Source organism: Antechinus flavipes, chromosome 2 (genome assembly GCF_016432865.1).
Source record: "Antechinus flavipes isolate AdamAnt ecotype Samford, QLD, Australia chromosome 2, AdamAnt_v2, whole genome shotgun sequence".
In the NCBI taxonomy this organism is placed as follows: Eukaryota; Metazoa; Chordata; class Mammalia; order Dasyuromorphia; family Dasyuridae; genus Antechinus; species Antechinus flavipes.
Genome location: NC_067399.1, coordinates 43,248,468 through 43,274,503, shown reverse-complemented (window position 1 = coordinate 43,274,503; position 26,036 = coordinate 43,248,468). Strand labels below are relative to the sequence as shown.

General features: G+C 42.8%; 1 protein-coding gene across 2 annotated transcripts in view; it reads left to right on the top strand.

Moving 5' to 3' along the window:
- The window catches only part of FA2H (fatty acid 2-hydroxylase), an 86,477-nt gene extending 70,599 nt beyond the window's left edge, over window positions 1-15,878 (top strand). Inside the window, exons 3-7 of one of the 2 annotated variants that reach the window (XM_051974646.1) lie at window positions 5,990-6,132; window positions 7,478-7,584; window positions 11,475-11,575; window positions 12,788-13,040; window positions 14,125-15,878. In XM_051974646.1, the coding sequence (XP_051830606.1) occupies window positions 5,990-6,132; window positions 7,478-7,584; window positions 11,475-11,575; window positions 12,788-13,040; window positions 14,125-14,201 (681 nt within the window). In that variant the 3' untranslated portion in view covers window positions 14,202-15,878. Of the gene's footprint in view, window positions 1-5,989; window positions 6,133-7,477; window positions 7,585-11,402; window positions 11,576-12,787; window positions 13,041-14,124 lie in introns of both variants that reach the window. The other variant, XM_051974645.1, reaches the window with a different exon arrangement.
- Window positions 15,879-26,036: the final 10,158 nt, after the last annotated feature.

The window sequence follows — 26,036 nt, the reverse complement described above, 5'->3', positions numbered from 1 at the left end:
CCTCCTAGCCCTGATTTCTGTTGTTGGGGTATATCTTGGGGTACCAGGGAGTGGGCTATGGTGTCATCTCTGAAAGAATTTAGGCTCAGACCATCTCCAAATTAAACATGGGCATTTACTTAGGATAAGGGATGATTCATCCCATGGGCCTCCTCCTTAAGCAAGACAAACAACCCGCCAAAGTGAGGCAAGTGTTTGTATGGAGAAGGAAAAAAACAGGAGAATTGAGCAGAGTAGAAACATTGGATAATCTCAGATGAGATTTTGGACAATCTCATATAAGGATGCTTGGGGAAAGTCCCTGTGATGTGATTGGATTGTATTTATTTCAGATAAGGTATACCTGGGAAAAGGTTATTAATGATCTTTTCATTCTAATGAGCTTGGGGGGAGATAGCGGGAGAGGGGGGGGAAGGCAGGAAGGGAGACAGACAGATAAGATTATTGAAGCTGGGCAACAGTTAAGATTCCATCACAGTGGAAATAAGCTCCTCTCTACTGACTAAGGCTAGCTCAATTCTTCCTAATCATTACAGTGGTGACTTTGTAAGATTAAGAAAGAAAAAAAGGGAGCAAAAAAGGAAGAAAATGCCTCATCCTAGATCTGTGATCCTAAAACCCAAAGGATTCTGCCCCATGGAATGGGAAGAGATTTTCCATACTTCATCCCTGGTAGGGATACTATTCTCCTATCCTGATTCTCTCCTGGGTTTTTTTTTGAACCAATCAGTGTTTCCTTCCCATATGACTGTTGTGGTTCTCCACCACTTGTCCTGTCTGAAAGTTGCTACTTCCATTTTCCTAGACCTCTGCCCGGGTTTTACCATGGCATCAATGTTGCTACCAAAGAGATGTCAGAAACAGAATGCTCAGCCATGAACAGAAGATATGGCTGACCCAAAATGGTATGCCTGAAGTTCTGTTCTGTTATTCAGTTATAGCTGACTCTTCATGGTCCCATTTGGGGTTTTCTGGCAAAGACACTGGCGTAGTTTGCCATTTCTTTTTCCAGCTCAACTTCCAGGTGAGGAAACAGAAGCAAACAGGATTAAGTGATTTGCCCAGAGTCACACAACTAGGAAGCCTGGATTTGAATTTAGATCTGAATCCAGACCTGGCAATCTATCCACTGCACCACCTAGCTGCCCTGCTCTATTCTGTAGAATAATCTGTCTCATCTGATGACCTCTGTTAGCTGGTATCCTCCAAGGCCCCTCCCAAAAGACTACCTGAAATATGGGTTACCTGTTTCATTCCTAGAATCTTTTTGTTTAAACCTTACATGTCTTAACTGGCTATTGCTCCACATCCAGGAAAGAGCAGTTAACCATGTGGTTAACCTAGCCCATTGGTGTGCCAATCTGTGGCAGCATCTGAGGCAGTGGATATTTGACTGATGCTGCACTGTCTCCTTGCTCTCCCCATCGAGTACTACCTTTTTTTGCCTTAGGACTGGAAGAAGAATAACAGTGTCAGGAGCCTCACTATGGTCCCTGTGATATCCCAGATCAAAAGGGAACCAAACTTTTCCAACGCAGGTCACAGCTGGGGCACGAATAAATTGTCAGGAGTTCCCAATCGCCCAAACTCAACACTTTTGTTTGTCTCCTATAGCTTCTCCCTGTCCATCTCTCATAACCAATCACCAAGTCCAGTCAAATTCTTCCTATCATCATAACAATAATGATAATAAACAACATTTATGTAATACTTACCATGTGCCAAGCGCTGGTGTATTGGAAAGAGCAATGATTGGCAAATTAAGTAGACTATGATTCAAGTCTGCCTTTGATATTTATTGGTCATATGACCTTGGATAAGCTTGAATTTATTTTCACTTAAATTTAGATATGTTAACAAGACTTTTATTTTTAAAAATGCATACTATTACTACTGAAGGTTTCCCACTCAAAGAGAAGATATTTTAAGGAGAATTAACTGGCTGTCATGTGCAGAAGGACCTGAGACCAATTAGGAGGCTTTCCCAGCAAGATGATGAAAGCTGAACCAGAGGGGCAGCTGTAGCGATGGAGAGGAGGAAAATGATATAGAGGAGACATTATGCAGGATCCAGTGAGATAATTCCTTACTTTGGAATCTGACATTCAAGGCTTTTTATAATCTAACCTCAGCCTTTTTTTGGAGGGGGTGGAGAAGAGTTTCAAGCTTCTTTATTTATTTAATATTTCCAAGTTACATTTAAAACAATTTTTTGAACGTTTGTTTTAAAAATGTTGAGTTTTAGATTCCCTCCCCTTATCCCCACTTCCAATCCCCATTAAGAAGCCACAATATGAAATTATGTAAAACATTTCCATAAAAGTTATATTGTGAAAGAAAACAGATTTTCTACCTTAATTTTTTTCTTTTTCTTTTTTCTTTTTTCTTTTTTTTTTTTTTTTTTTTGCAAAGGCAGTTAGGGTTAAGTGACTTGCCCAGGGTCACATAGCTAAGAAGTATTAAGAGTTTAAGGTCAGATTTAAACTCAGGTCCTCCTGACTTCAGAGCTGGTGCTCTATCCATTGTGCCACCTACCTGCCCTCCTATCTTAATTAAAAAAAAAAAAACTCAAGAAAAATTATATTGAGAGAGAGAGAGAGAGAGAGAGAGAGAGAGAGAGAGAGAGCGCAAGCGCTAGAACGCCTGTATTCAGACACAGTATCTTCTCTGGAAAGGATAGGATTTTTCTAGCTCATTGTACTGCAGAAAATAGCAAAGTCATTTATGGCTGATTATCCCAGAATTTGTTATTACTTTGTACACAGTGCATTTCATTTTGCTTGAGTTCATGGAGGACTTTCCAGGTTTCTCTCTGAGAGCATCCCGCTCATCATTTCCCATAAAACAATAACATTCCATGACAATTACATACCACAATATATTTGGCCAATTAATGAGCATCTCCTCAGTTTCCAATTTTTTGCCCTGAGAAGAGAGCTGTTACAAATATTTTTGTGCATATAGGTCTTTTTCCTTTAAAAAAAAAAATCTCTTTTGGTATTCATGCTTAGTAGTGGTATTGTAAAGTCAAAGGATATGCATGAATTTATAGCCCTGTGGGCATAGATCATATCTTTTGATCCTTATCAGTTAGGACATAACCTCATCCTCACTATCCAAACTCATCTTCTACAGTTTCTTAATAGGATTAGCAGCCCTCTGCTTTAGTCAGTCTGGTCTATTTGATAGTTTCATCTTTCTCAACCCTAGGTCTTTCTTATGCTGTTCTTCTCTCACTCAGAATGTCTCCCCTGGCCTCTTCACGCCTCTTCAACCAAACTCCTGTTGATCTTCCCCTTCTCTGTACAATTCTAGTACTCAGGGCCTCTGTCACTCATCTTTAATGATTTATTGTAATCTCTAATTTTTAAAATAGTATATTACTGCTTTTTATTTTCATATCATAATTATTTCTGGATAAGGCTTCCTATGCCATTGTTAGACTTCCTTTGTTAAAATAATAATAATAAGCAAAATCAACTCCAACAGTAACTATATCTAAGAGCATATACAGTATTTCAAAACCCAATTCTCCTACAAAAATTCCTTATCTATATCATTCAATTATATTCTAATATAATCTATGATAAGCCAGCTTACCTATCTCTGCTTCACCATTTTATCTGAATTATAAACTCTGGGAATGTAGGATGATGACTGACTTATTTTCTGTGTGTCCTGTTGTGCCCAGCATGGTAATAGGCCAGAGTCCCAACTCCTTAGCTTGGTATATCAGATTCTACCCAATTTGGCTCCAATCTACTTTTTTTAACTTTTTTTCCCCATTATTTCTCTTCAAGCATTTGAGTCCAACCAGACCTAACAAGTAGCTGGACACTAAATTCAATATTCAGTCTCCTATTTCCATAACCTGAAATATATGACTTCTTAATTTTCTCTTCAAATCTTAACTTCTTTTCTCTAAACCTTCTCTTCAAGACTCAGTTTCAGCTTCCTAATTTCTTGAAGCCTTTCCCAAATCCTCTAGGACACAGTGCCATTCTCCTAGCCTGAGGAAATCATATTAAAATCTAATTGGAAAATATCTAACAAGTGAAAAATATTTTAATTTGTTGGGAAATTTGAAACAAAATAAAAATACAAAATGATATAAATAATGTTAATTTGAGGTATTCTAAGTCAGTATGAGACTGGCAGGGATGAGATTTCTATTAGAGTTTGACCCCCTACTCTAGGAGACAGTATTCTCTCCCTCTGTAAATTTGTTTAGATCACTTTAGATTATTTCTTTGTCCCCTCATTTCCTAGCTTATATTATTCTCCACGTTAAGTGTTGTATCGTCCTTCAAATGGATTGTAAGCTCAGCAAAGTCAGGGACTGCTATATCTGTCTTTGTATCTGGTAGCACATAGAACATTCTTTTTTTTTTAATTTAATAATAACTTTATATTGACAAAATCCATGCCAGGGTAATTTTTTACAACATTATCCCTTGCACTTGCTTCTGTTCCGATTTTTTCCCCTCCCTCCCTCCACTTCCTCCCCTAGATGGCAAGCAGTCCTATATATGTTAGATATGTTGCAGTATATCCTAGATACAATATATGTTTGCAGAACCCAACAGTTCTCTTGTTGCACAGGGAGAATTGGATTCAGAAGGTAAAAATAACCCGGGAAGAAAATCAAAAATGCAAATAGTTCATATTCGTTTCCCAGTGTTCTTTCTTTGGGTGTAGCTGCTTCTGTCCATTATTTATCAATTGAAACTCAGGTCTCTTTGTCAAAGAAATCCACTTCCATCAGAATACATCCTCGTACAATATCGTTGTCGAAGTGTATAATGATCTCCTGGTTCTGCTCATTTCACTTAGCATCAGTTCATGTAGGTCTCTCCAAGCCTCTCTGTATTCATCCTGCTGGTCATTCCTTACAGAACAATAATATTCCATAACACTCATATACCACAGTTTACCCAGCCATTCTCCAATTGATGGGCATCCATTCATTTTCCAGTTTCTGGCCACTACAAACAGGGCTGCTACAAACATTTTGGCACATACAGGTCCCTTTCCCTTCTTTAGTATTTCTTTGGGATATAAGCCCAATAGAAACACTGCTGGATCAAAGGGTCTGCACAGTTTGATAACTTTTTGGGCATAATTCCAGATTGCTCTCCAGAATGGTTGGATTCGTTCACAACTCCACCAACAATGTATCAGTGTCCCTGTTTTCCCGCATCCCCTCCAACATTCATCATTATTTTTTCCTGTCATCTTAGCCAATCTGACAGGTGTGTAGTGGTATCTCAGAGTTGTCTTAATTTGCATTTCTCTGATCAATAGTGATTTGGAACACTCTTTCATATGAGTGGTAATAGTTTCAATTTCATTATCTGAAAATTGTCTGTTTATATCCTTTGACCATTTATCAATTGGAGAATGGCTTGATTTCTTATAAATTAGGGTCAGTTCTCTATATATTTTGGAAATGAGGCCTTTATCAGAACCTTTAACTGTAAAGATGTTTTCCCAGTTTGTTGCTTCCCTTCTAATATTATTTGCATTAGTTTTGTTTGTACAAAGGCTTTTTAATTTGATATAATCAAAATTTTCTATTTTGTGATCAGTAATGGTCTCTAGTTCATCACATAGAACATTCTGAGAGCATCCTGCTCATCATTTCCCGTAGTACAATAATATTCCATAACAATTACATACCACAATATATTCAGCCAATTAATGAGCATCTCCTCAGTTTCCAATTTTTTGCCTTGAATAACAATGCCATAATAATTGTTTGTTGAATGAATGAATGAACATAAATATTTAGTAAATACTTGGATAGATGGATGGATGGGTGGGTGATGAATGGATAGATAGTTGGGTGAATGTGATTGACCATGCCAGTTTGGCAGCCAGAAGAGAGTCTGTATTATGGCAAGAGAAATCAGTATAATTTGTGGCCCAGAGTGCTAATGACGCCCTGAATTGCTCTGCTGATTCATTCACTGTGTCTTCTTTGTTGAAGGACCTGGTCGATTGGCAAAAACCCTTGCTGTGGCAGGTGGGCCACTTGGGAGAGAAGTATGATGAATGGGTGCACCAACCTGTGGATAGACCCCTCCGCCTCTTCCACTCAGATTTCCTAGAGGCCTGCACTAAGACTTCTTGGTGAGTCCTGCCCTGGGTCTCCAGAAGTTGATGTCATCCCTATGTAATATTAAGCAATTATTGACAAGAAGGGCAGGAGAGGACTCAGTCGTTGTGGAAGGATCTGTGCTCCTGAAAGCTGGAGGACTTTTCCCTGGGGCTATTGCCCCAAAATCAGCTTGGGAAAAACGAGTGATCTGTGTGTAGGGATGTCTGTCTTCTACATCCATGAAAATTTTCATCTTAATCATAATTCAAAATGCCAGAGGTTCAATGGGAAAGGAGAGTGGATTTGGAGTGAGATTCTGGATTCAGAGCTCAGCTCTGCCCCGTATTATTTGTGATCCTCTCAATCTCTCAGTTTCCTCATCTGTAAAATTAGGAGGAAGGGCTGGATAACCCTTAAGATTCCTTCCAGCTCTTAATCTATAGCCTGTGAACAGAAGCAAATGTGATCTTAGAATTAATAATCAGAGAGTCAGATTCTAGTATTTGCCTAAGCAAATCTGCTTTTCTGTCCGGGTCCCTCTTCATAGCTGAGACCTTACTACACTCTCCCTAAAGCAGGCAAACCAAGGTCAGATTTCTGTGCAGAATTGAGCCTCTTAGAGTGTATTTCTTGAAGCCAGAGCTCCCTCAATAGCCCCAAGATCACCTCACTTCAGCCTCTATGTCCTCAAGTCCACAGTCTAATTGACTGAATCCCCATATGCAAGTGGAGACAGTCATTCAATACTTCTCTGAGGTATCTCTAGGTTTCCAACTACAAACATTTATTAAGCACTTGCTGTATAAAGAACAATGTCCTTAGTGCTGGGAGGAATAGGGGACTGGACAGGCTGACAAAGCTTAGGGAAAAACCCCTTCCCTCGTGGAGCTTTGAATTATATCATTCTCAGAAAAACTGGGTAATCAGGATTCCTCCTGGGCCCTATACAGGGCCACACCTCATAAACTGGGCCGTAACCCTGGGGCTAGAAATGTTTTTGCACAGCAAGAGGGTAACTTCTCAGCATGATGTCAGGAGTGTCTCCTCAAATGAGGGCTGGTATGTTTTGGCCACCCTCCTTCCCCTCTTCAGCTTCAGGCTTTAGTTCCCCTTGGAGCAATCTCTCCTTCCACTGATCCCTACTGCTGCAAAAAGCCAGCATCAATGCTCTTAGCTCAGGTCTCCCAGCTCCGAGGCACAAGCCTCTAATCTGTCATCAGATGGCCACACGGTCCCCTCTGACTCCAGGCCTTCCCATGAATCATCTTATCCCCTCTGTTCTCCCCCGATACATCTATGAGGAAGCCAGACCCTTCTCCTCACAAGTTCCCTTTTGGGACCCTCTCTTTTTTTCTCGCCTCTGTGGCCCTCCTACAGGTATATTGTTCTCGCTGTTTGGTCCCCATTGGTGATGTACCTCACCTGGTTCTACTTTAGATCCCTCACTCGAGACAACGTCCGGCTCTTCTCATCATTCACCACAGGTACCAGATCCTCAGGAAGCTCATTTGCCTATCGCTACGTTGGGAGGGAGGCCATCTGATTTTTCCTATTCAGTTTCTCTTGCCCATTTTGGAGGAAACATCCCTGAGTGTTCATCCCAGTGGTTGTCAGCAGAAAGCCCAAGACAGAAGGATTTGGCTGTAGTCTCTCCCCCAAAAAATCTAGTATTGATCAAACCAGGGAATCCTTAGGGAAAAAAATAATAGGGTTTTTATACAGACTAGGTTAAGCAAGAAGGAAGAATTCCTCAAGACAGAGTATCTAGTCTAGAGCAAGCTCTGGGAATTGGGATGTGATGACATAAAAGATACTTCATTAGACACCAATCAGTCATTCAACAAGTGCTGTTTGTGTGCCACACACTGTGTCAAACAGCTCTGGCTCTGGGAAGCTTATATTCTAATCGGAGATTGTACATAAATCAGCGTGTTCAAAAAATACATAAAACAAACCCAAGATGATCTGGGCAGCTGGATGCTCCATGTTGTTGATGTAGTCAGAATAGCCATTCCTAGTTCCAAATGATATGTTTAGGGTTCAGTACCAAATGTTGGGGTTTGTCATGTGAAGAATTCACAATGACCATTCTCTCTGGCAAAGGGTAGGTTTATTTAGAAGAAGAAGTTACTGAAAAAATGAAGGGATACAGTAGACATCAGGAATGGTAAGTATGAAATAGAGTTGGCAGCGCATAAAGTTAGACACCAAAGTGGTTTTTACATTTAACAATGGGAAAAGACAAGTTCCCTAGTGGAATGCACTATTAATCAGGAAAAAGGGTCTATACTCCCTGAAGTGGGAGCATGCTCTTTACTGACAGGCTAAATCCAAAGAAGAGTTTAGCACTAAGAAGGAGAAAGTTGAGGAAAAAAATGTCACCAGGTAGAACATCATGGCAGGCTTAACCCAAAGGGCTTCAACAAAGATGGCATGAGCCATGGACGGATTTCTAGGTGAAATTTAACCTCAGAGATTTGACATAACTTGAATTTCTGACTGGACATAGCAGGTGGGGCTGCCCACAACCTCCATAGAAGGGACACTAGAAGGGTAAACTGATTCCCATCAGGGCCTTTCCCTGCTTGCTTCAGGAAGTAATTTTATCAGTACCTCAGGCTCTCTCTGCCAACCTCACCTAGTAACCCAGGACCTCATGGCCATCTCCAAAAGCAAAGAACTGAATCTAGTAGCCTCTGTTTGTCTGAATCTTCTGGTACTTTCCCACACCCCGCCCCAGTATGGGAGCTTCCTTTGGGCAGGGGGCTCAGACTGGGAGGTAGCAGTGGACATGAGGAGCCTGGGAGGGAGGGGAAGCAAAAGAAGGAAGCCTGAATCCATAGCCATGACCCATCTTTTAATTCTGTGCTCTTCCTTCTGCTCCCCTTCATCCTTTCCACTGGGGAAAATTGGGGATTCTCTCCTAAGCAGTTTTGTGCCCAAGCCTCTGCCAGGTGTGCCAAGGGAAGGAGTTTATTAAGTTCCTACTCTATACAAAGTTGAGGAATACCCACTGAGCGCATGGGATGGGGGGGGAGCAAGCTGAGACACATTGTGGAGAAGAAGCAATCGAGAGGATGTCATCAGAGAAGGCAAGGCTTGGGGGGATGGGACGGGCCTGGTCCAGAAGGGGCTGTCTGTCCCCGTGCCCCATTCACAGCTGCGAGACAGCAAGCAAACGGGAGGAAGGGCACGCGCGAGGCCGAGTCGGCAAGGGTTAACAAGCCTGTGAGCCCCACGGCCCGGCAGCCGGGGCCACTGCTCCCGACCCACGCTGAATAGCTCCTGGACAGGGCAGGGCTTGTTGCTCAGAAATTCTGCTGGCTGAATTGCCCACTGTCTGCCCTGGACTCCCTGAACAATGGCAGACAGTGGTGGGGCTGCTTGGAGACTGGCTGGAGGAGGAGGGGCAGGGGGCGGGCAGGGAGGAGAAACTGAAGCTTTGGCTGGCATCCCTTCCCTCATCTCTGAAGGTGCCACTCAGTACCAGCTCCAGGGCAGGGGGCGGGCAGGGGGTGATGCTGGGGTGAGGGGGTGGGCAGATTCCTGACCTATAGGAATAGGCTTCCCTAAGTGGGGGGGAACCACAGCGGAGACACTTTTTTGGCCTCAGGCCTCAGATGACTTTATGGCTTATGAAAGGCTTAGCCAGAAGGCTGGGGCTTTGCATTAAAGGCCCTGATTAAAGGTGAACCTAGCAAAACAAAGCCAGACTACCGGGATTCGAACCCTTTCACTCATGGAGGCCTGCAAGGATGTAAACTCCCACATATCTGTGCTCACCTCACTTTTGTTGTTGTTGTTTTCCATTTAACCTCTTTCAACTTATAACAAGCATGTGTAATCAAATTAAAACACGCTCCCCCATTGGCCATCCAGCTTCCTCCTTCGAAGGTGGGCATTTGTTTAGGCCCCCTCCTCCCTGGCTGTGATGTCCTGTCTTTCAGAAGGAAGTTTTGTGTGAGGAACAAGGGAGCCTCAGCTTGGGGGCAGCTCCCTCTATGAAACTCTCTCTTGTTATCTCCCACCCAAATCAGCTCTTGGGCTTGTCTGCATCCCTGCTGAGTGCCAGGAGAACAGAAGCTGTTGGTGGGCAAGAACTGCTTTAGTTCTGATATTCCCAGTGTACCTCATTTGTAATCAATATGTGGAGGATCAATCAGTAAGCATTCAGTAAGTTCCTCCAGAGTGCCTGAGGTCACCAAGTCAAAAATCAAACTATCTCTGATTTCAGGGAGCTTACACTCTGCTAGGGAAACCACATGTTTTTGTTTTTGTTTTTGTTTTTTAAGTTTATTTTTAATACAACTTGCTTTATGAATTATGGTGGGAGAGAAAAATCAGAGCAAAAAAAAACCCAGAAAAACCATGGGAGAGATAAAAAAAAAAAAAAAGTGCGCATAGCATGGGTTAATTTATATTCAGTCTCTTTAGTTCTTTCTGTGCTTGCAGATGGCATTTTCTGTCCAAAGTCTTTTGGGATTGCTTTGGATCACTAAGCCGCTAAGAACCAAGCCTTTACTAGTTTATCATCGCACAATTTTGCTGTTATCATGTACAGTATATTCCCACTTCTGCTTGTTTTGCTCAGCATCAATTCATGTAAATCTTTCCAGGCCTGTCTAAAATTAGCTGAAAATCACATGTTCTAGAACTAGTAGATACACATAAACATAAGGAAATTTGTGAGAAGCGTGTCCTCTCATCCAGCCTGATCAAAAAGTCCAGTCCCCTCCCAGGGAGCCAAGTCTCAAGGTCCAGTTTAGCTTTTGTTTGCCTAATGGAGGTGTTGACAAAATGCTTTTATGAGTAAGCTGGGGTTTAGTGACCTGCCAAGTGTCCCACAGCTAAAAGCAGTAACTAATACTTGAATCAGAAGTGTCCAGACTCCAGTAAGGGCTTCGAACCTTTCCTACTCCCCAAGCCCCACTGATGATCCAAGGGGGTTGAATTCAACTTGTTCTGTTTGGCTCCAAAGAAAAGAACTGGCTTGGACGTTGGAATTGGCGAGGCTGGGAGTGGAAGTGGCAGTGAGACCGATTTCCACTTTTAAGGGAAATTTTCCCAACAATTAGAGTCGGTCAGAAATGGAGGTGCCTCGGGAGGTGGTGGATGCCCCATCACTCTTCAAGGAAGGCCAGGTGGCCACTTTTAGGGATACTAGAGACTCCTCTTCAGATAGTGAGGGATGAGATGGGCGTCAAGGTCTCTTGCCTTGGGGGTGCTGTGATATTTGGCCCAGCACACGGGCTCTGTGCATCCGTTACCTTGACCCAGCTCACCTCCTTCTCTCTCCATACAGAGTACGCCATCCCTATGTCCAAGTACGTATTCCCATTTTTCTTTTGTTTTGGGCTGTTGTTGTGGACTGCAGTAGAATACGTCCTCCACCGCTTCCTATTCCACATGAAGCCACCTGCTAGCAACTCTTACCTCATCATGCTCCACTTCCTCATCCATGGCCAGCACCACAAGGTGAGGGGTCCTAGGGAGAGGCTGGGGCAGGCGGTCCCTTCCCTTCCCCTCCAGTAGGATAAATCTTCACGGAAGGGAGTGGGCTCGGGATCCCCAGCCCCAGCTGCTGTTCTCCATCATGAGCACCAAAGGCTTCCTTGTGAAGGAGGTAGGGGATGGGGTGGGGGAGAAAGCCATGGGAATTCTGGAAGTCCTCCTGACCTGAACTGAGGCTGTCAGAAGGTAAAACCCAGCTGAGGTGCTAGGCTGTGAACAGCAGAGCAAGGTTAAGGCCATCTGGTGGGTAGACACAGCCTATGGGAGAATTGTGGAGGAGGCGAGATCCCTCTGTGGCGTCCTCCTGCTCCTCACCTAGTGTTCTCAAGCTTCCTTTTGGCTCCCTGGGGCCAGGTCTGCCCTACTCCTGTTCTAGGTTGTCCTTTTCAACTAAGGCCCATTTCCCCATAGCTCTATTCTCTCTCTATTCCTATGAATCATAAAGATAAGTGAATCCAACCCAACATGGCAGCCAGCTGTTAGGGCGCACCTTCCCATTTACACCCCTCCACCGTCTCTCACAATGTGCGTCTCCAAAAGGCCCTCTTGGAATGTCTCTGATCAAGGGCATTTCAGGGAGCAACGTCTTCCGGCAGGGAGGACTTTCCGTCCTTCTCAAGTACTTAATGGCCACCTTTCATCACAGACTGTGATGGGGGATATGAAAACAAATTTGCCTTGATCTCCAGAAGTGCTGTCCCCAAACTTAGGGCCATACCCAGCAGCCCACCTTGACTTGGGAAGTGGGTAAGAGGTCAGATGGACCACTGAATGGTCCCAGGAGCCCCAATCGTATCGTTGTATAGGAAGCAGATTTTAGCTCAGTAGGAAGATAAACTTGTTGGTCATTAGAACTGTCCAGGAGTTGCCTGGGATGCCTGGGAGAGGGATCGAGTTCCCTGTCACCAGAGGTCTCCAAGCAGAAGCTAAATGGTCATTGTCAGGGGTATCATAGAGGGAATCCCTGCCCAGGAAGGAGGCGGACTATTTGGCCTCCCGGGATCCTAAGCCTGCACCACATCATGGGAAGGAGGCAGCCTCCTGGGCGGTTGCCAGTATAGGTGCCAGCTCAGGATGTTCAGCCTGGAGCCTGGCAGGAGGTGAGCTTAGAGTCGTCGGCCCCCCAGACCTGGTCGGGGGTTCGCTGGGCTGTCTGACGGGTCTCTCTGTTCCTAGTCCCCGTATGATGGCTCCCGCCTGGTCTTCCCCCCTCTGCCTGCTTCCCTGATGATCTTCTCCACCTACGTCATCCTCCGCATCTTCCTCCCTGAGACCCTGGCGGGCATCGTCTTCACAGGCGGCCTCCTGGGCTACATCACCTATGACATGATGCACTACTACCTGCATTATGGGTCGCCGTCCAAGGGCACCTACCTGTACAGAATGAAGGCCTACCATGTCAAGCACCACTTTGAACACCAGAAGTCAGGTAGGAGGGCTGGGCCGGGGAGAAGGACCTCTATGTCCTGAGCAGCAGAGCTAAGATGAAGGGAGCAGCCCCCCACCCCAGCGTGGTAGGGGGTCTCCTGGAAGGGAGCAGGACAGAAGCAGTGACGCAGTGCTCCTGCCCCGGGTCTCCCTTTCACAGCAGCTGGGCAGTTAGCCTCCCAAGAGAGCCAGTGACATCTTGGGGTGATGGCTTTGGACTGAGCGAGGCAGAACTGTCCAAGTCTGCTCCAGAGCACTAGAGCTATAAGGACCTCGGAAGAGACCGTCTCATCCAAGAGGTCTTTTCTGTGCCATGGACTCTTGTCAGCAGTCTGGGGAAGCCCATAGCCCTCTCAAAATCATGTTTTTATTTGGTTTTGGGTGGGGGAGGCCCTTGGGGTTAAGTAACTTGCTCAGAGTCACACAGCTAGTCAGTGTCTAAGGCCAGATTTGAATTCAGATCCTCCTGACTGCAGGGCTGGTGCTCTATCTATTGTGCCATTCAACTGCCCCCCAAATCATGGATTGGTATCTTTTTAATTAATCTTCTTATTTATTTTCAGCCAACTGGGACAGTTTTGCTTTTTCAAAATCATGTTTTAAGTACATAAAATAAAATATGTAAGATCACAAAGGAAAACAATTCTATTTCAATACAGTTATCAATTTTTTTAAAATTTGTGATTTGTCACTATATCTAGCAATGAGTATAAATAGCTACAGTAATTTTGAAGCAGTGATGAGCATGAATTAGATATTTCAGGATTTCTGCAACATCTTTAATGTGCTCTGAAAATATCTCTGGGTGACAGAGGGACATATCTCAAACATAGTTCTGGGTTTGTTGCCCGTATTCATGATTGTAGAAAATGTTCAATTAGAATTAGAGCTCTGTGAAAATAAAGATGTAAATTTTGCATTTAAGGAAACTGAGGTGGGGGGGGTTATTTGCAAAGTGAATGGCCCAGGGTCACCCAGTAAGAGTCTGAGGCAGAATTTGAATTCAAGTCCTGACTCCAAGGCTAATGCTATCTACAGTGACACTCCTTCGTTCTTCTGACTTTGCCCGTTTTCTCCCTCTCCAGGGTTTGGCATCTCCTCCAAGATATGGGATATTTTCTTCCATACCCTCATTCCAGAGACTTCGGAGAAGGAGCAGTAACACCTTCCCAGCCCCCCTGCTTTTTTCATCCTGGAACCACCCTTCCTCCCTCCCGGCTAACACTTCCTCCCCTCACCCTTTAGCTGGTGACCCCCGTGGGGTACCTGGGGCACTGAGTGGGTCAGTCTCACTGGCCCAACGAGAGGGGGTAGTGATTCCCCGAGGATCAGAGGGACCAATGTCTTCCTAACCAATCCCCCAAAAGTGAAGGAGTTCTTCCCAAGACTCCCAGGAACCGAGAGACCCCAGCTTGCCCATGGAGCGCCCTGCTGGAAACCTGCCCGCCTGACTCACTGGGCTGCTAACACGCAGCCAAGCTGACCGTGGCCTCTGTCCTGCAGCAGAGTCCAAACGCCTCCAGCCCTAGAGAGGAGTGAAGGAAACAGACCCCATGGGAGGAGGAGCAAGGAGCCCAGCCGAAGGTGGGCAGAGAGGGGCCCCTGCCAGCCCCAAGTGCCTAGGGCTCCCCTGTAAGAAAACCCTGATGATGTCCATGGCCGTGGCCTCCATGCTCCTGCCATCTCCCTTACTCCCTCCTGGAGCACTTCTTTCACTTCCCTTCAGGGGAGGAGCAAGCTGGTCCCTCCACTCTCTTGCTTCAGGGAGATGGCAGAGCAAGGCCTGAAATACATGAAGGGTTCTCACTCATTGCCCATGTTCTCCTGTCGATAACTCCCTCAGTGCCTAAGTCTGAGGCTGGCTCTGCCCAGCTGCCTCCAGCAGGTATCCCCTAAAAGTGCCAATTCTAAAGCCAACTAAGTGCCTCCTGGACCGACAGCCTAGGGCCTGGCGGGCATTCAGGAAGAGCCTGGGGACCGCTCACACACCCCCTCACACTGCACCCCTGTTCCCCCCCCCCGACTTCTCAGAAGTGCAGAGTCCACAGGGGCTGGGGTCTGCTGGAAGGCCGGCCAAAGTCATCGCCTCTTCCCTTCCATCACTAGCGCTCTGTGCTGAGAAGTTGCCCTTGTCGAGGACCCCTAGCCAAGGGGAGGCAGGCAGTGCCACAGTCCTGCTGGGAAGGTGAATGGCCAAAGTGCCTCCTTTCCTCAGACCAGTCTAGCACCTGGCAACAGTCCCGTCACTCCATCTTCCTAGGGCCTCGGTCACCTTCCTCCCAGCAACTCCCAGCAACTCCTACTGAGATGGATGGCTGTGTGAGTCGGTATCTTGGGGCCTTCATCCTCCCTGCTCCCCCAGCTCCCAGTTTTGCCCATCCAGCCCGACTGCCCTCCCTCTGAATCCTGCTTCAGGCCCATGACGTGAAGCACCCTCCTCTTCCTCATAACCAAACCCCTCACTGCTTGAAAGCGGGTCTTATGTATAAGCCATTTGAATTCTCCTTGCTTGGCTTTGGGCCAAGTTTGGTTTTCACTGCTGCCTTTCCTAACTTCATGTATGGACCTCTGTGTAAGTTTGGTTTTTCTTGTTGGTTTGTTGTTTTTGTTTTTTTCCTCTATTCCCGTCCTCAAACAGTTAGTTCTTGAAAGTTTAAAAAAAAAATCCACTAAGTGTCAAAAGACATGGTTTGGGCTGATCTTGTGATTTCTAATGTTTACCATGGAGATATTTAAAGGTTTTGGAAGAAGTCTATAGAGTTGTAGTTGTGAAATAAAGATGTAAATATTGTTTATTTTGAAAAATAAAACTTTAAAAATCCTCAGATCAAACAATAAAGACTTTATTGTTATCTATTGGAGCTTCGGGTGAGCTGGGGACAGAATTCCCCTAGCAGGCTGACTCATACAGAGTCTATCCCAATCCAGCTGGCTTTCCTGTAGGAGAAGGAAAAAGATTTGGGCAGGAGCTTTCGACAGGGGAAATGGGAAAAATAAAAAGTGAGCTCTATGAGAAGATAGAAGACCATTTCCCTTCCCTGACCGTGCGCCAGTGGCAGCCTTCACCCCCAGCTCTCCGCCTTGCCCCTGACCTGGAGCCCCCTTAAACTGAGCACCCAAAATACGCTTTCCCTTGGCTCCTGATCAAAAGGAGAACTTGGGCCAGAGCTAGGGAATGGTAACATGGTGAAGAAACTCCTTCCAAACAGTCCAATTCAAAAAAGGCCCATATAAAAGGAAACCTTTAGCAGGAAATTGAAAATATTATTTTCCCCACTATCTTAAAGATCTAATAATCTTGTATTGAGGAGGTAGTTATTGGAAAAATGTATAAAGTGATTAGTAGAGAATGAGTATAATATAGAAAAGAGAGTTCTTGAACTTTTTTATGTGCCCTGGACCTCTTGCCAAGCAACCTGATGAAACTGAGGGACCCCTTCTCAGAATAAGGGTTTGAAATGCACAAAATAAAATACATACAAAGGAAACCAACTATGGTGAAATAGTTACCAAAATATACTTTAAAACAAGTTCATGGCCCCCAAGGTTTTAAGAACCCCTGAACTTAAGCCAATCTGTAACTGACACATTTAAGCAGCTCTTCATTCTGTTCCCCCAAAACTGAGAGGCTGATTCAAAATTCTCTGCTGGAGCTGCTATGGAGTTAGAATTATGGCATAATGATAATAATAATAGCATTTCTATAACACATTAAGGTTTGTAAAGTGCTTTACAGATATCTTATGAGATCCTCACAACAACCCTATGACCCAGGTGCTATTGCCAGCCCTGTTTTACAAATGAGGAAACTGAGTCCAAAAGGGCTTACGTGCCCGGGTTCACACAGCTTGCAAGGCAGGATTTAGTCAGGTCTTCCTGATTCCATGATCCCCACATTGCACCACCCAGACAAGTAGAAAATTGAAAATAAGATCACATGGGAAAGGAAGAATTTCCTAGTCTGGGGTGGGGGAAACAATGAACCCGTTGAACAGGGATCAGCCAGGAGCCAATTGTGGGCTCTCTGGGCAGGGCTGAGGCTGGTAGGTGCTTCCAAAGTGCATGTCTGTGACTAAGACTCAAGGGTGGATCAGGAGAACTGAGATGGATAGCACTGGGCTGGGCAGGAACAAATTCTGGAACTCTGCAAAGCAGAAAGGCTGGGTGGAAAGGATCAGAGACAATTTAAGATGGAAGGTGGCGTTTGACAAGGCAGCCACACCTGTGATGGAGACCAGACACGCCAAAAGGGTGAGGTCGGGGCAGCAGCTGGAATTTCTCCTAGAGAAGCTGTCAGAGGCTCCTTTTCACAGGAGACGCTAGAGTTCCCCGGACCGTCCGTCCAGATCTTACAGGTGCCTGGTCTTTCTGGATTCTGAATCTGCTAAGGGAGGGGGCTTCTAGGATTCAGAACTAAAAAGGCCAGTGCCTAATATCTTTCCATAAAATGAGATAACATGGGAAAAGACCCTGGGGTTGGGAAAGATGAAAGGCAAAAGGAAAAGGGGGATGTCATCCCAAGGGCCAGAGTGCTGAACCGGTGACAGTGGGCCTAGACTTGCAGAATCTGGAATTCATCCAGCTCCCCACTTCCTCCTGCCCTGAATATAAGGCTGCTCTGCTCTGAGTTTCCCTTCCTTCATGACTTAAGTTAGGCTGGTGTTAGGTGCTAAGTGATGGCGGAAAAAAAAAACAGTCCCTGACCTCAAGAAGTCGATATTCTATAGAGGAGATATATCTACACATACATGTAATGAGGATTATATACAAATAACAATACTAACAGTCCGTTAGGATTTACAAAACTTTTCCCATATATTACCCATTTCATCCACACAAGAACTCTTTTAGGGAGATACCATCATCACCACTTTTGGTAGTTAAGCAGTACCCTATTGTAGAGAGTGCCAGACCTTGAGTCAGGAAGATTTGTCTTCCCGAGTTCAAATCTGTCCTGAGACGCTTACAGTGTGATCGTGGACAAATCATTTAACCCTGTTTGTTTCTGTTTCCTTCTTTGTAAAATGGGTTAGAAAAGGAAATAGCAAACCAAGGAAACCCCAGATAAGGTCACAAAGGGACATGACTGAAAAATGACTGAACAACAGCACTCAATTTATCGTTATTTTCCCCCTGGGCCTGGAATGCTAGTTGTAATGATTTACAGAGACCTCGTCATACTCAGGTTTCTGATGATCACCATTCTCTACAATTTCTCACTGGGGATCCCGGTTTCTTAGGGTTGCCATTTTCCCCTCTCCATGAGCAACAGAGAGGAAGCTGGATAACAGGAAATAAGTGACGTCCTGAGAGCTTCATGGCCTTGAACGGGTCTGGGACAATTTTCTGGAGGTTTCATCCTTGAGAGAGGTTTTTGTCAGGAGATGGGAGTGCCTTGGAGCCCGAGCTGCAGTTCCCACGCTGAAGAGCAGCCTCTGACTTTGGGGACTGGGATGGGGGGGGTGCCAGGGACCACACAGACTGCCCCAGGCAGGAATTCTGTCTGCCGGCGGTCAGGACCGTTGGAGGAGAATCATTTCCTGAACCCACAGTGCCGGGAGACCCAGACAGCAGTGCTCAGCACAGCAAGACATACATTCCTCGTCTCCTCTTCCTTTTCCATGAATTGTAGGTGGGGAAAGAGGTTTGGAAATAAAATTGGAATCTCCATGTAGAAGCTATCAACCTTCTTTTCATTTTGATCTATTTAATAAATAATATGGCCACAGTCTGCTGATTACCTTCATGTACAAACATGGGAACATGCAAAGAAAGGAAACTGCAGATTTGGGGTATGGGATGGAGCCATAGATTTTCTGTTTTTAATATTCTTGAGCAATATTTCATAATATCCATAAATTAATTTGGAACACAGACAACATGGATTTCAAATTGCTCTGTGCCATTTGGGGAATCACATGGTGATCTTTCTGCCTGGATAACTGTTAAAGTGATACGTTGTTTTTCAGAATTAAGAATTTACACACTAACTAGTTAAGACTACCAACATAATGATAGCACCCCTTATCTCATATGCATGCCCATAGATATCACTAGAACTTTTTTGCACTTTAGAGAAAATGGAAATTTTTATTTGAAAAGGAATCCTAGATATAAAATTTCTTCCTCCCCCCACCAAAAAGCATCCCCAAAGTATTTATGACAATAGAAAAAAAAAAGATAATGGATAAAAAAAAAGGGGGAAAAGGGGCTAAAGCTGATAAAAATAATGGTGAGAGATGTACCCCCACATCTAATCCTCTAGTTTCTATATTCTCCCTTGAGTCACCGGACATTATGAAAGCATTCCAGGTAAAGAATTCACCACTTTTCAGTTTGCTCATGGTGGGGAGTCTTTTCACAAACTTTCCAGTTAACTGAAAGTTTGGAGGATGGAGAGATTTGGTGGGGGAAGGCAGGTTTTTGTTTTTTAAAGGTAAGGGAGGGAGGGAATTCATTTTTATTCCCACAGGTCAGACAAGCCAGCTTAGCTGAAGTAGCAAAGCAAGAAGTAGTGAGGGAGAGAAAGGAAAGTTGCAGAGGCCCCTAAGTTGGACCATCAGTACCTTGACCGCCATCTCTTCTCAGACCCTGATGGACATAGTCCAGAACCTTGAACCCATGAGCATTGGGAATAGCATTGCTTCCATCCCATTACCTTTAGCCTTCCTCCTGAGACGCCTCTAAGAGACTGCCATAACTACTGAAGACCCAAAAAGTTTTTGCTATCAATAGTCCTTGTGATATCAAATGATATTGATAGGATTATATCAGTGGAAATGGCATTAAAGGATGCGACTTGTACTACAACTTTCTATATATATTGTCTCCCCCATTATTGGATTGTGAGTTTTTTAAATGCTCATCTGTAATTTCAATAGCCTTGGGCAGGCTAAATAAAAATTCTTTCTTGCCTATTTTTCCAAATAGTTTATGTGGTATTGATATTAATTATTCTTTAAATATTTGGTAGAATTTGCATGTACTAAATTTAGAATTTACATCTGGTCCATCTTATGCTCATTTATGCTTGTTCAATTTCTTTTTCTAAAATATAATTATTTAAATATTCTAATTCCTATTCTGTTAATCTGGGCAATTTAGATTCTTATAATTATTTATCCATTTCATTTAGATTATCAGATTTAACATTTAATATGGCAACATAATTCCTAATAATTTCTTTAATTTCATTTTCATTGGTGGTGCATTCACCCTTTTCATTTTTTTTTTTTTTTTTTTTTTGCTGGCAGTTTGATTTTCTTAGTTCTTTTTAAAAAATCAAATTAATCAATGGCTTTTATCTCTTTTTTTCATAAAACCAGTGCCCAGTTTCACTTATTAATGGGTTGTGTTTGATTTCTTTTTTTACTTAAAATTTTTCTAATCTCTCCTTTTTCAGGATTTCCATTTTGATATTTAATTAAAGCTTTTAATTTGTTCTTTTTCTAGTTTTTTTAATTAAGTGATTCATTGATCTGCTTTTTCTCTATTTTATTGATATGAACATTTAGAGATACACAATTTCCCCTAAGTGCTCCTTTGACACTACATCTCACAAAATTCAATATATTGTCTCATTATTGCTATTCTTTTTAATGTGATTATTGTTTCTATGATTTGTTCTTTGACCCACTCGTTCTTTGGGCTTAGATTATTTCATATCCAATCAATTAATTTTTAATCTATGTTCTTATGGACTATTATTGAATATAATTTTTATTGAATTATCATCTGAATGTTACTACTGGGCTTATATCCCAAAGAGATCTTAAAGAAGGAAAAGGGATTTGTACGTGCAAAAATGTTTGTGGCAGCCCTTTGTTTAGTGGCGAGGAACTGGAAACTGAGTGGATGCCCATCAGTTGGGGAATGGTTGGGTAAATTGTGGTATATGAATGTTGTGGAATATTATTGTTCTGTGAGAAATGATCATCAGGATGACTTCAGAGAGGCCTGAAGAGACTGACATGAACTGATGCTAAGTGAAATGAGCAGAACCAGGAGCTAATTGTACAAGGCAACAACAAGAATATATGATGATCAATTCTGATGAATGTGGCTCTTTTCAATAATGAGAGGATCCAAACCAGTTCCAATTGGTCAGTAATGAAGAGAATGAAATGAGTATGAGCCACAACATAGCATTTCTACTCTCTCTGTCATTGTTTGCTTGCATTTTTGTTTTCCTTCTCAGATTTTCACGTTCTTTCTAAATCCGATATTTCTTGAGCAGCAAGATAACTGTATAAATGTGTGTGTGTGTGTGTGTGTGTGTGTGTGTGTGTGTGTGTGTATAGTATTTAACATATATTTTAACATATTTAACATGTATTGGTTTACCTGCCATCTAGGGGAGGGGTAGGGGAAGAAAGGGAAAAGTTGGAACAGAAGGTTTTGCAAGGGTCAAAGTTGAAAAACTACCCATGTGAAAGGGACCTGTATGTGCCAAAATGTTTGTGGCAGCCCTGTTTGTAGTGGCTAGAAACTGGAAAATGAATGGATGCCCATCAATTGGAGAATGGCTGGGTAAATTGTGGTATATGAATGTTATGGAATATTATTGTTCTGTAAGGAATGACCAGCAGGATGAATACAGAGAGGACTGGCGAGACTTACATGAACTGATGCTGAGTGAAATGAGCAGAACCAAGAGATCATTATACACTTCGACAACGATATTGTATGAGGACATATTTTGATGGAAGTGGATTTCTTTGACAAAGAGACCTAACCAAGTTTCAATTGATAAATGACGGACAAAAGCAGCTACACCCAAAGAAAGAACACTGGGAAACGAATGTGAACTATCTGCATTTTTGTTTTTCTTCCCGGGTTATTTTTTACCTTCTGAATCCAATTCTCCCTGTGCAACAAGAGAACTGTTCAGTTCTGCAAACATATTGTATCTAGGATATACTATAACATATCTAACATATATAGGACTGCTTGCCATCTAGGGGAGGGGGTAGAGGGAGGGAGGGGAAAAATCAGAATAGAGACGAGTGCAAGGGATAATGTTGTAAAAAAAAATTACCCTGGCATGGATTCTGTCAATATAAAGTTATTATTAAATAAAATAAAATAAAATATTTTTTTAAAAAAAGAAAAGAAAAAAATAATTAAAAAAAGAAAAAAGAAAAACTACCCATGCATATGTTTTGTAAATAAAAAGCTATAATATAAAAAAAAGAATTATCATCTGAAAAGGATGTACTTTATATTTCCACTTTTCTTCATTTGTTGGTAAGGTTTTTATACCCTAATACATGAACAGGTTTTTGAAGGTGCCATAGACAGTTAAGAAAAGGTATGCTCCTTTTTGTTTCTATTCAATTTTCTCCAGAGGTCTATTATATCTAACTTTTCTATAACTCTATTCATCTCAATTTCTTTCCTATTTTATTTTGTGGTTAGATTTATCTGGTTCTGAGAAGGAAAATCTGAATTCCCTCACTAGCACAGATTTATTTGCTATATCCTCCTATAATTTAGTTTTTCCTTTAAGAATTTGGATGCTCTGCTGAGTGAAATGAGCAGAACCAGGAGATCATTATATACCTCAACAATGATACTGTATGAGGATGTATTCTGATGGAAGTGGATTTCTTTGACAAAAAGATCTAATTCAGTTCCCATTGATCAATGATGGACAGAAGCAGCTACACCCAAAGAAAGAACACTGGGAAATGAATGTAAACTGTTTGCATTTTTGTTTTTCTTCCCAGGTTATTCATACCTTCTGAATCCAATTCTCCCTGTGCAACAAGAGAACTGTTCATTTCTGCACACATATATTGTATCTAGGATATACTTTAACATATTTAACATGTATCAGACTGTTTGCCATCTAGGGGAGAGGGTGGAGGGAGAGAAGGAAAAATTTGGAACAGAAGTGAGTGCAAAGGATAATGTTGTAAAAAAATTACCCAATGTGCAACAAGAAAACTGTTCAGTTCTGCACACATATATTGTATCTAGGATATACTGTAACCTATTCAACATGTAAAGGACTGCTTGCCATCTGGGGGAGGGGGTAGAGGGAGGGAGGGGAAAAATCAGAACAGAAGTGAATGCAAGGGATAATGCTGTAAAAAATTACCCTGGCGTGGGTTCTATCAATAAAAAATTATTTTAAAAAATTACCCAGGCATATGTTCTGTCAATAAAAAGTTATTAAATAAAAAAAATGCTAAAAATAAAAAAAGAATTTTTATGCTCTTGAAAAGCCACATCATATTGGAGGCACACAACTCCTGTTAGGAACCACCTCTTCCCATTCTCTGGGACAAGATAAAGTGTCATAAGCCCCCTCCCCAACCTCTGTTCCTGTGCTTGGCAATTAAAACAACAGGCCAGTTCCATGTATGGCATGGGGGTCCTTGCCTCCAGATGCCCAGATCCATCCATGTCAAGGCCTCCAATGGGACATGTATCTCTCAGGTGAGTTCCCCAGCCTTGTCCAGGACTTGGTATGGAGGAGGTAGATGGTGCATCTTCCAGGGTAAAGCTAAGAAAATGATTTCTTTGTGAGACCTCAGCACCTAGGACCCAGACCTAGTCCTGAGACTGTCCACTTATCTGTATCTCCATGATCAAAATTGTCTTGTCTCACATGCCCCAGCCCCAGAGCAGACTGTGTTGATATGAACATGCTCCTCCTTGACTCAAACCCTCTTGGAAGCAATGTACTATGGTTTCTTAAGTGCCAGATTATAGTACAGGCTACAGTTTTCTCAATCATTTCCTTTATCTAATTCAGAGATTTATGATATTAAATTTTACTTATGGGGGGAAAAGGATTTGCCAATGGTCTTGTGATGAAGAAAACCATTTGTATCCAGAGAGAGGACAGTAGGAATTGTCTTTTTGCCTCTTTTTTGATCTCTTGGGATACAGACCCAAAGTGATAATGTTGGATCACAGGGTCTCCATACACTCTGTGCCTTTATGTTGCCTGGAATTCACTCTCTATTCCCCTATCCTACCAGCTTCCCTGGCTTCCTTCAGACCCAATTCAAATTCCACTTTCCATAGGAAGCCTTTCCTGCGCCACTTCCTCTTTCCTTCTGAGGTGACCTTCCATCTGCTCTCAGTCCATCTTGTTTATACCTAGTTATCTCTATGTTGCCTCTCTCATTAGAATGTGAGTATTTTGCTTCTCTCCATCTCCTCAGCTCTTAGCATAATGCCTGGCATTTGTGTGCTAAATGCTTAATAAGTGCTTTTTGACTGGCAGACCAATACTTCCAAAATAGTTTTAGGTCTATGATTTAGACTTGACTATGTATATGTATATATACATATGGATATTATATGTATCATCATACAGAGTCATATGTATATGTATTATATGTCTCCACACTTCATTGTAGCCTGCTGGAGGTGGAAAAAGGGGGGGGGGGCGATGGGGGGAAGAATAAAGTAAAATGTACACAAGAAAGAATAAAAGAAAACTTACAAGAAAGCAAAGCAAAGCTGGACAGCTCTGAATACAGTGTGTAATATCTAGTATATATGCTTTCTTGAAATGAAAATTTATTGTTTCATATTTTTAATCTTATGTTCTGCTGTAATGTGACTATATCTTTTCTTTTTTTGTTTGCTTTTTTTTTCTATTTTGTATTTAAATTTTAAATAGATTAAAAAACCAAATCTTCTGATTCTAAATCTAACATTCTTTCCCCCTTGTACTACACTGCCTACATAACATTATTTATCCCAAATTGCATAGGGAACAAGAGTCAGGATTTGAACCCAGGCCCTCTGTTCCCAATCGAGTACTCTGTCTACAACACCATGCATCTTTGTTAAAGGAGATTGAATGAATAAGTCATTTCCATTAGATCTAACAAAGAGCACTTATATGTCGAGCCTTTGAAAAATGACAAAAATCCAGGGACAGACAATAGCTAATTGGTGGAGACTGTAAGGCAATAATGGATGCCAAAATGAATAAGCCCTTCCCATCTGTCTGGCCAAACAGAGGGCAAGGGAGCACAATAGAGTTTAGCGCTATCTTGCCTGGTCTCCATTACTAGGATTCCCTCGTCCACTTTCTAGGGACTGCACATTTTTATTCTCCAAGACAAGTAATTTGCCTCAAGTCTGCATTTGATTTTCATTTCCTTAATTTGGGCGAGTTTGCTTGTTTCAGCTGTGATCAAACCCTTGGATTCCCCCAAAGTCTGCCTCAAAATGCAAAGGATGACCAAGAGTCACAGCAGATGAGCAGCAGTTCTATTGTATGTGACCAGCATTGACCAGCACGCTGACCGCTTTCCCCAAGGCTCCCCACAGAAGGCTGCTTAGGATAAACTCAGCCACTCTAGCACATCCAGAGTCAAATGTAAACTCCCCTGTTTCATTTTTAGTGACTCTAATCTAACCTGCAAACCCCAGTATGGATCCCTCCCCATCTCATGCTAAGGCTGACACACTGGCTACTCATGGGTATCTGGGTGGACCAGTGGAGAAAGCCCTAGCTCTGGAGTCAAAGGATCTGAGTTTAAATCCAGTCTCAGATACTTAGTTGTATGACCCCCCGCAAATCATCTAACCCAATTTGCCTCAGTTTGCTCATCTGTAAAATGATCTAGAGAAAGAAATGGCAAACCATTTTGGCAGTGAGAAACCATTTTAGCAATGGCAAACCAGCATCTTTGCCAAGAAAACCCCATATGGGGAAATGACTGAGAACAACAGAATAATAAAATATTAGGTGCTGTGCTTACTGAAAGATCTCAGACAACACACAAAAAAGGAAACTGAAAAGCTGGGAGGAAGGAAAAGTAGTATCTTTGGGAGGTAGAGTGTGATATGGTAAAGAAATCCAAAGGAGTAGATCTGAGTAGGTGATGGAGAGATGTTGGCCTGGGGACCCTCCTGAAATGGAGGTCCAAGGGGAAGCCCCTCATTCTTCCCTCCAATCAGAGAAGTCCCTGGGACAGAATATACTGAGGACATGAGAATCCCAATACTGACTCTAATATGCAGG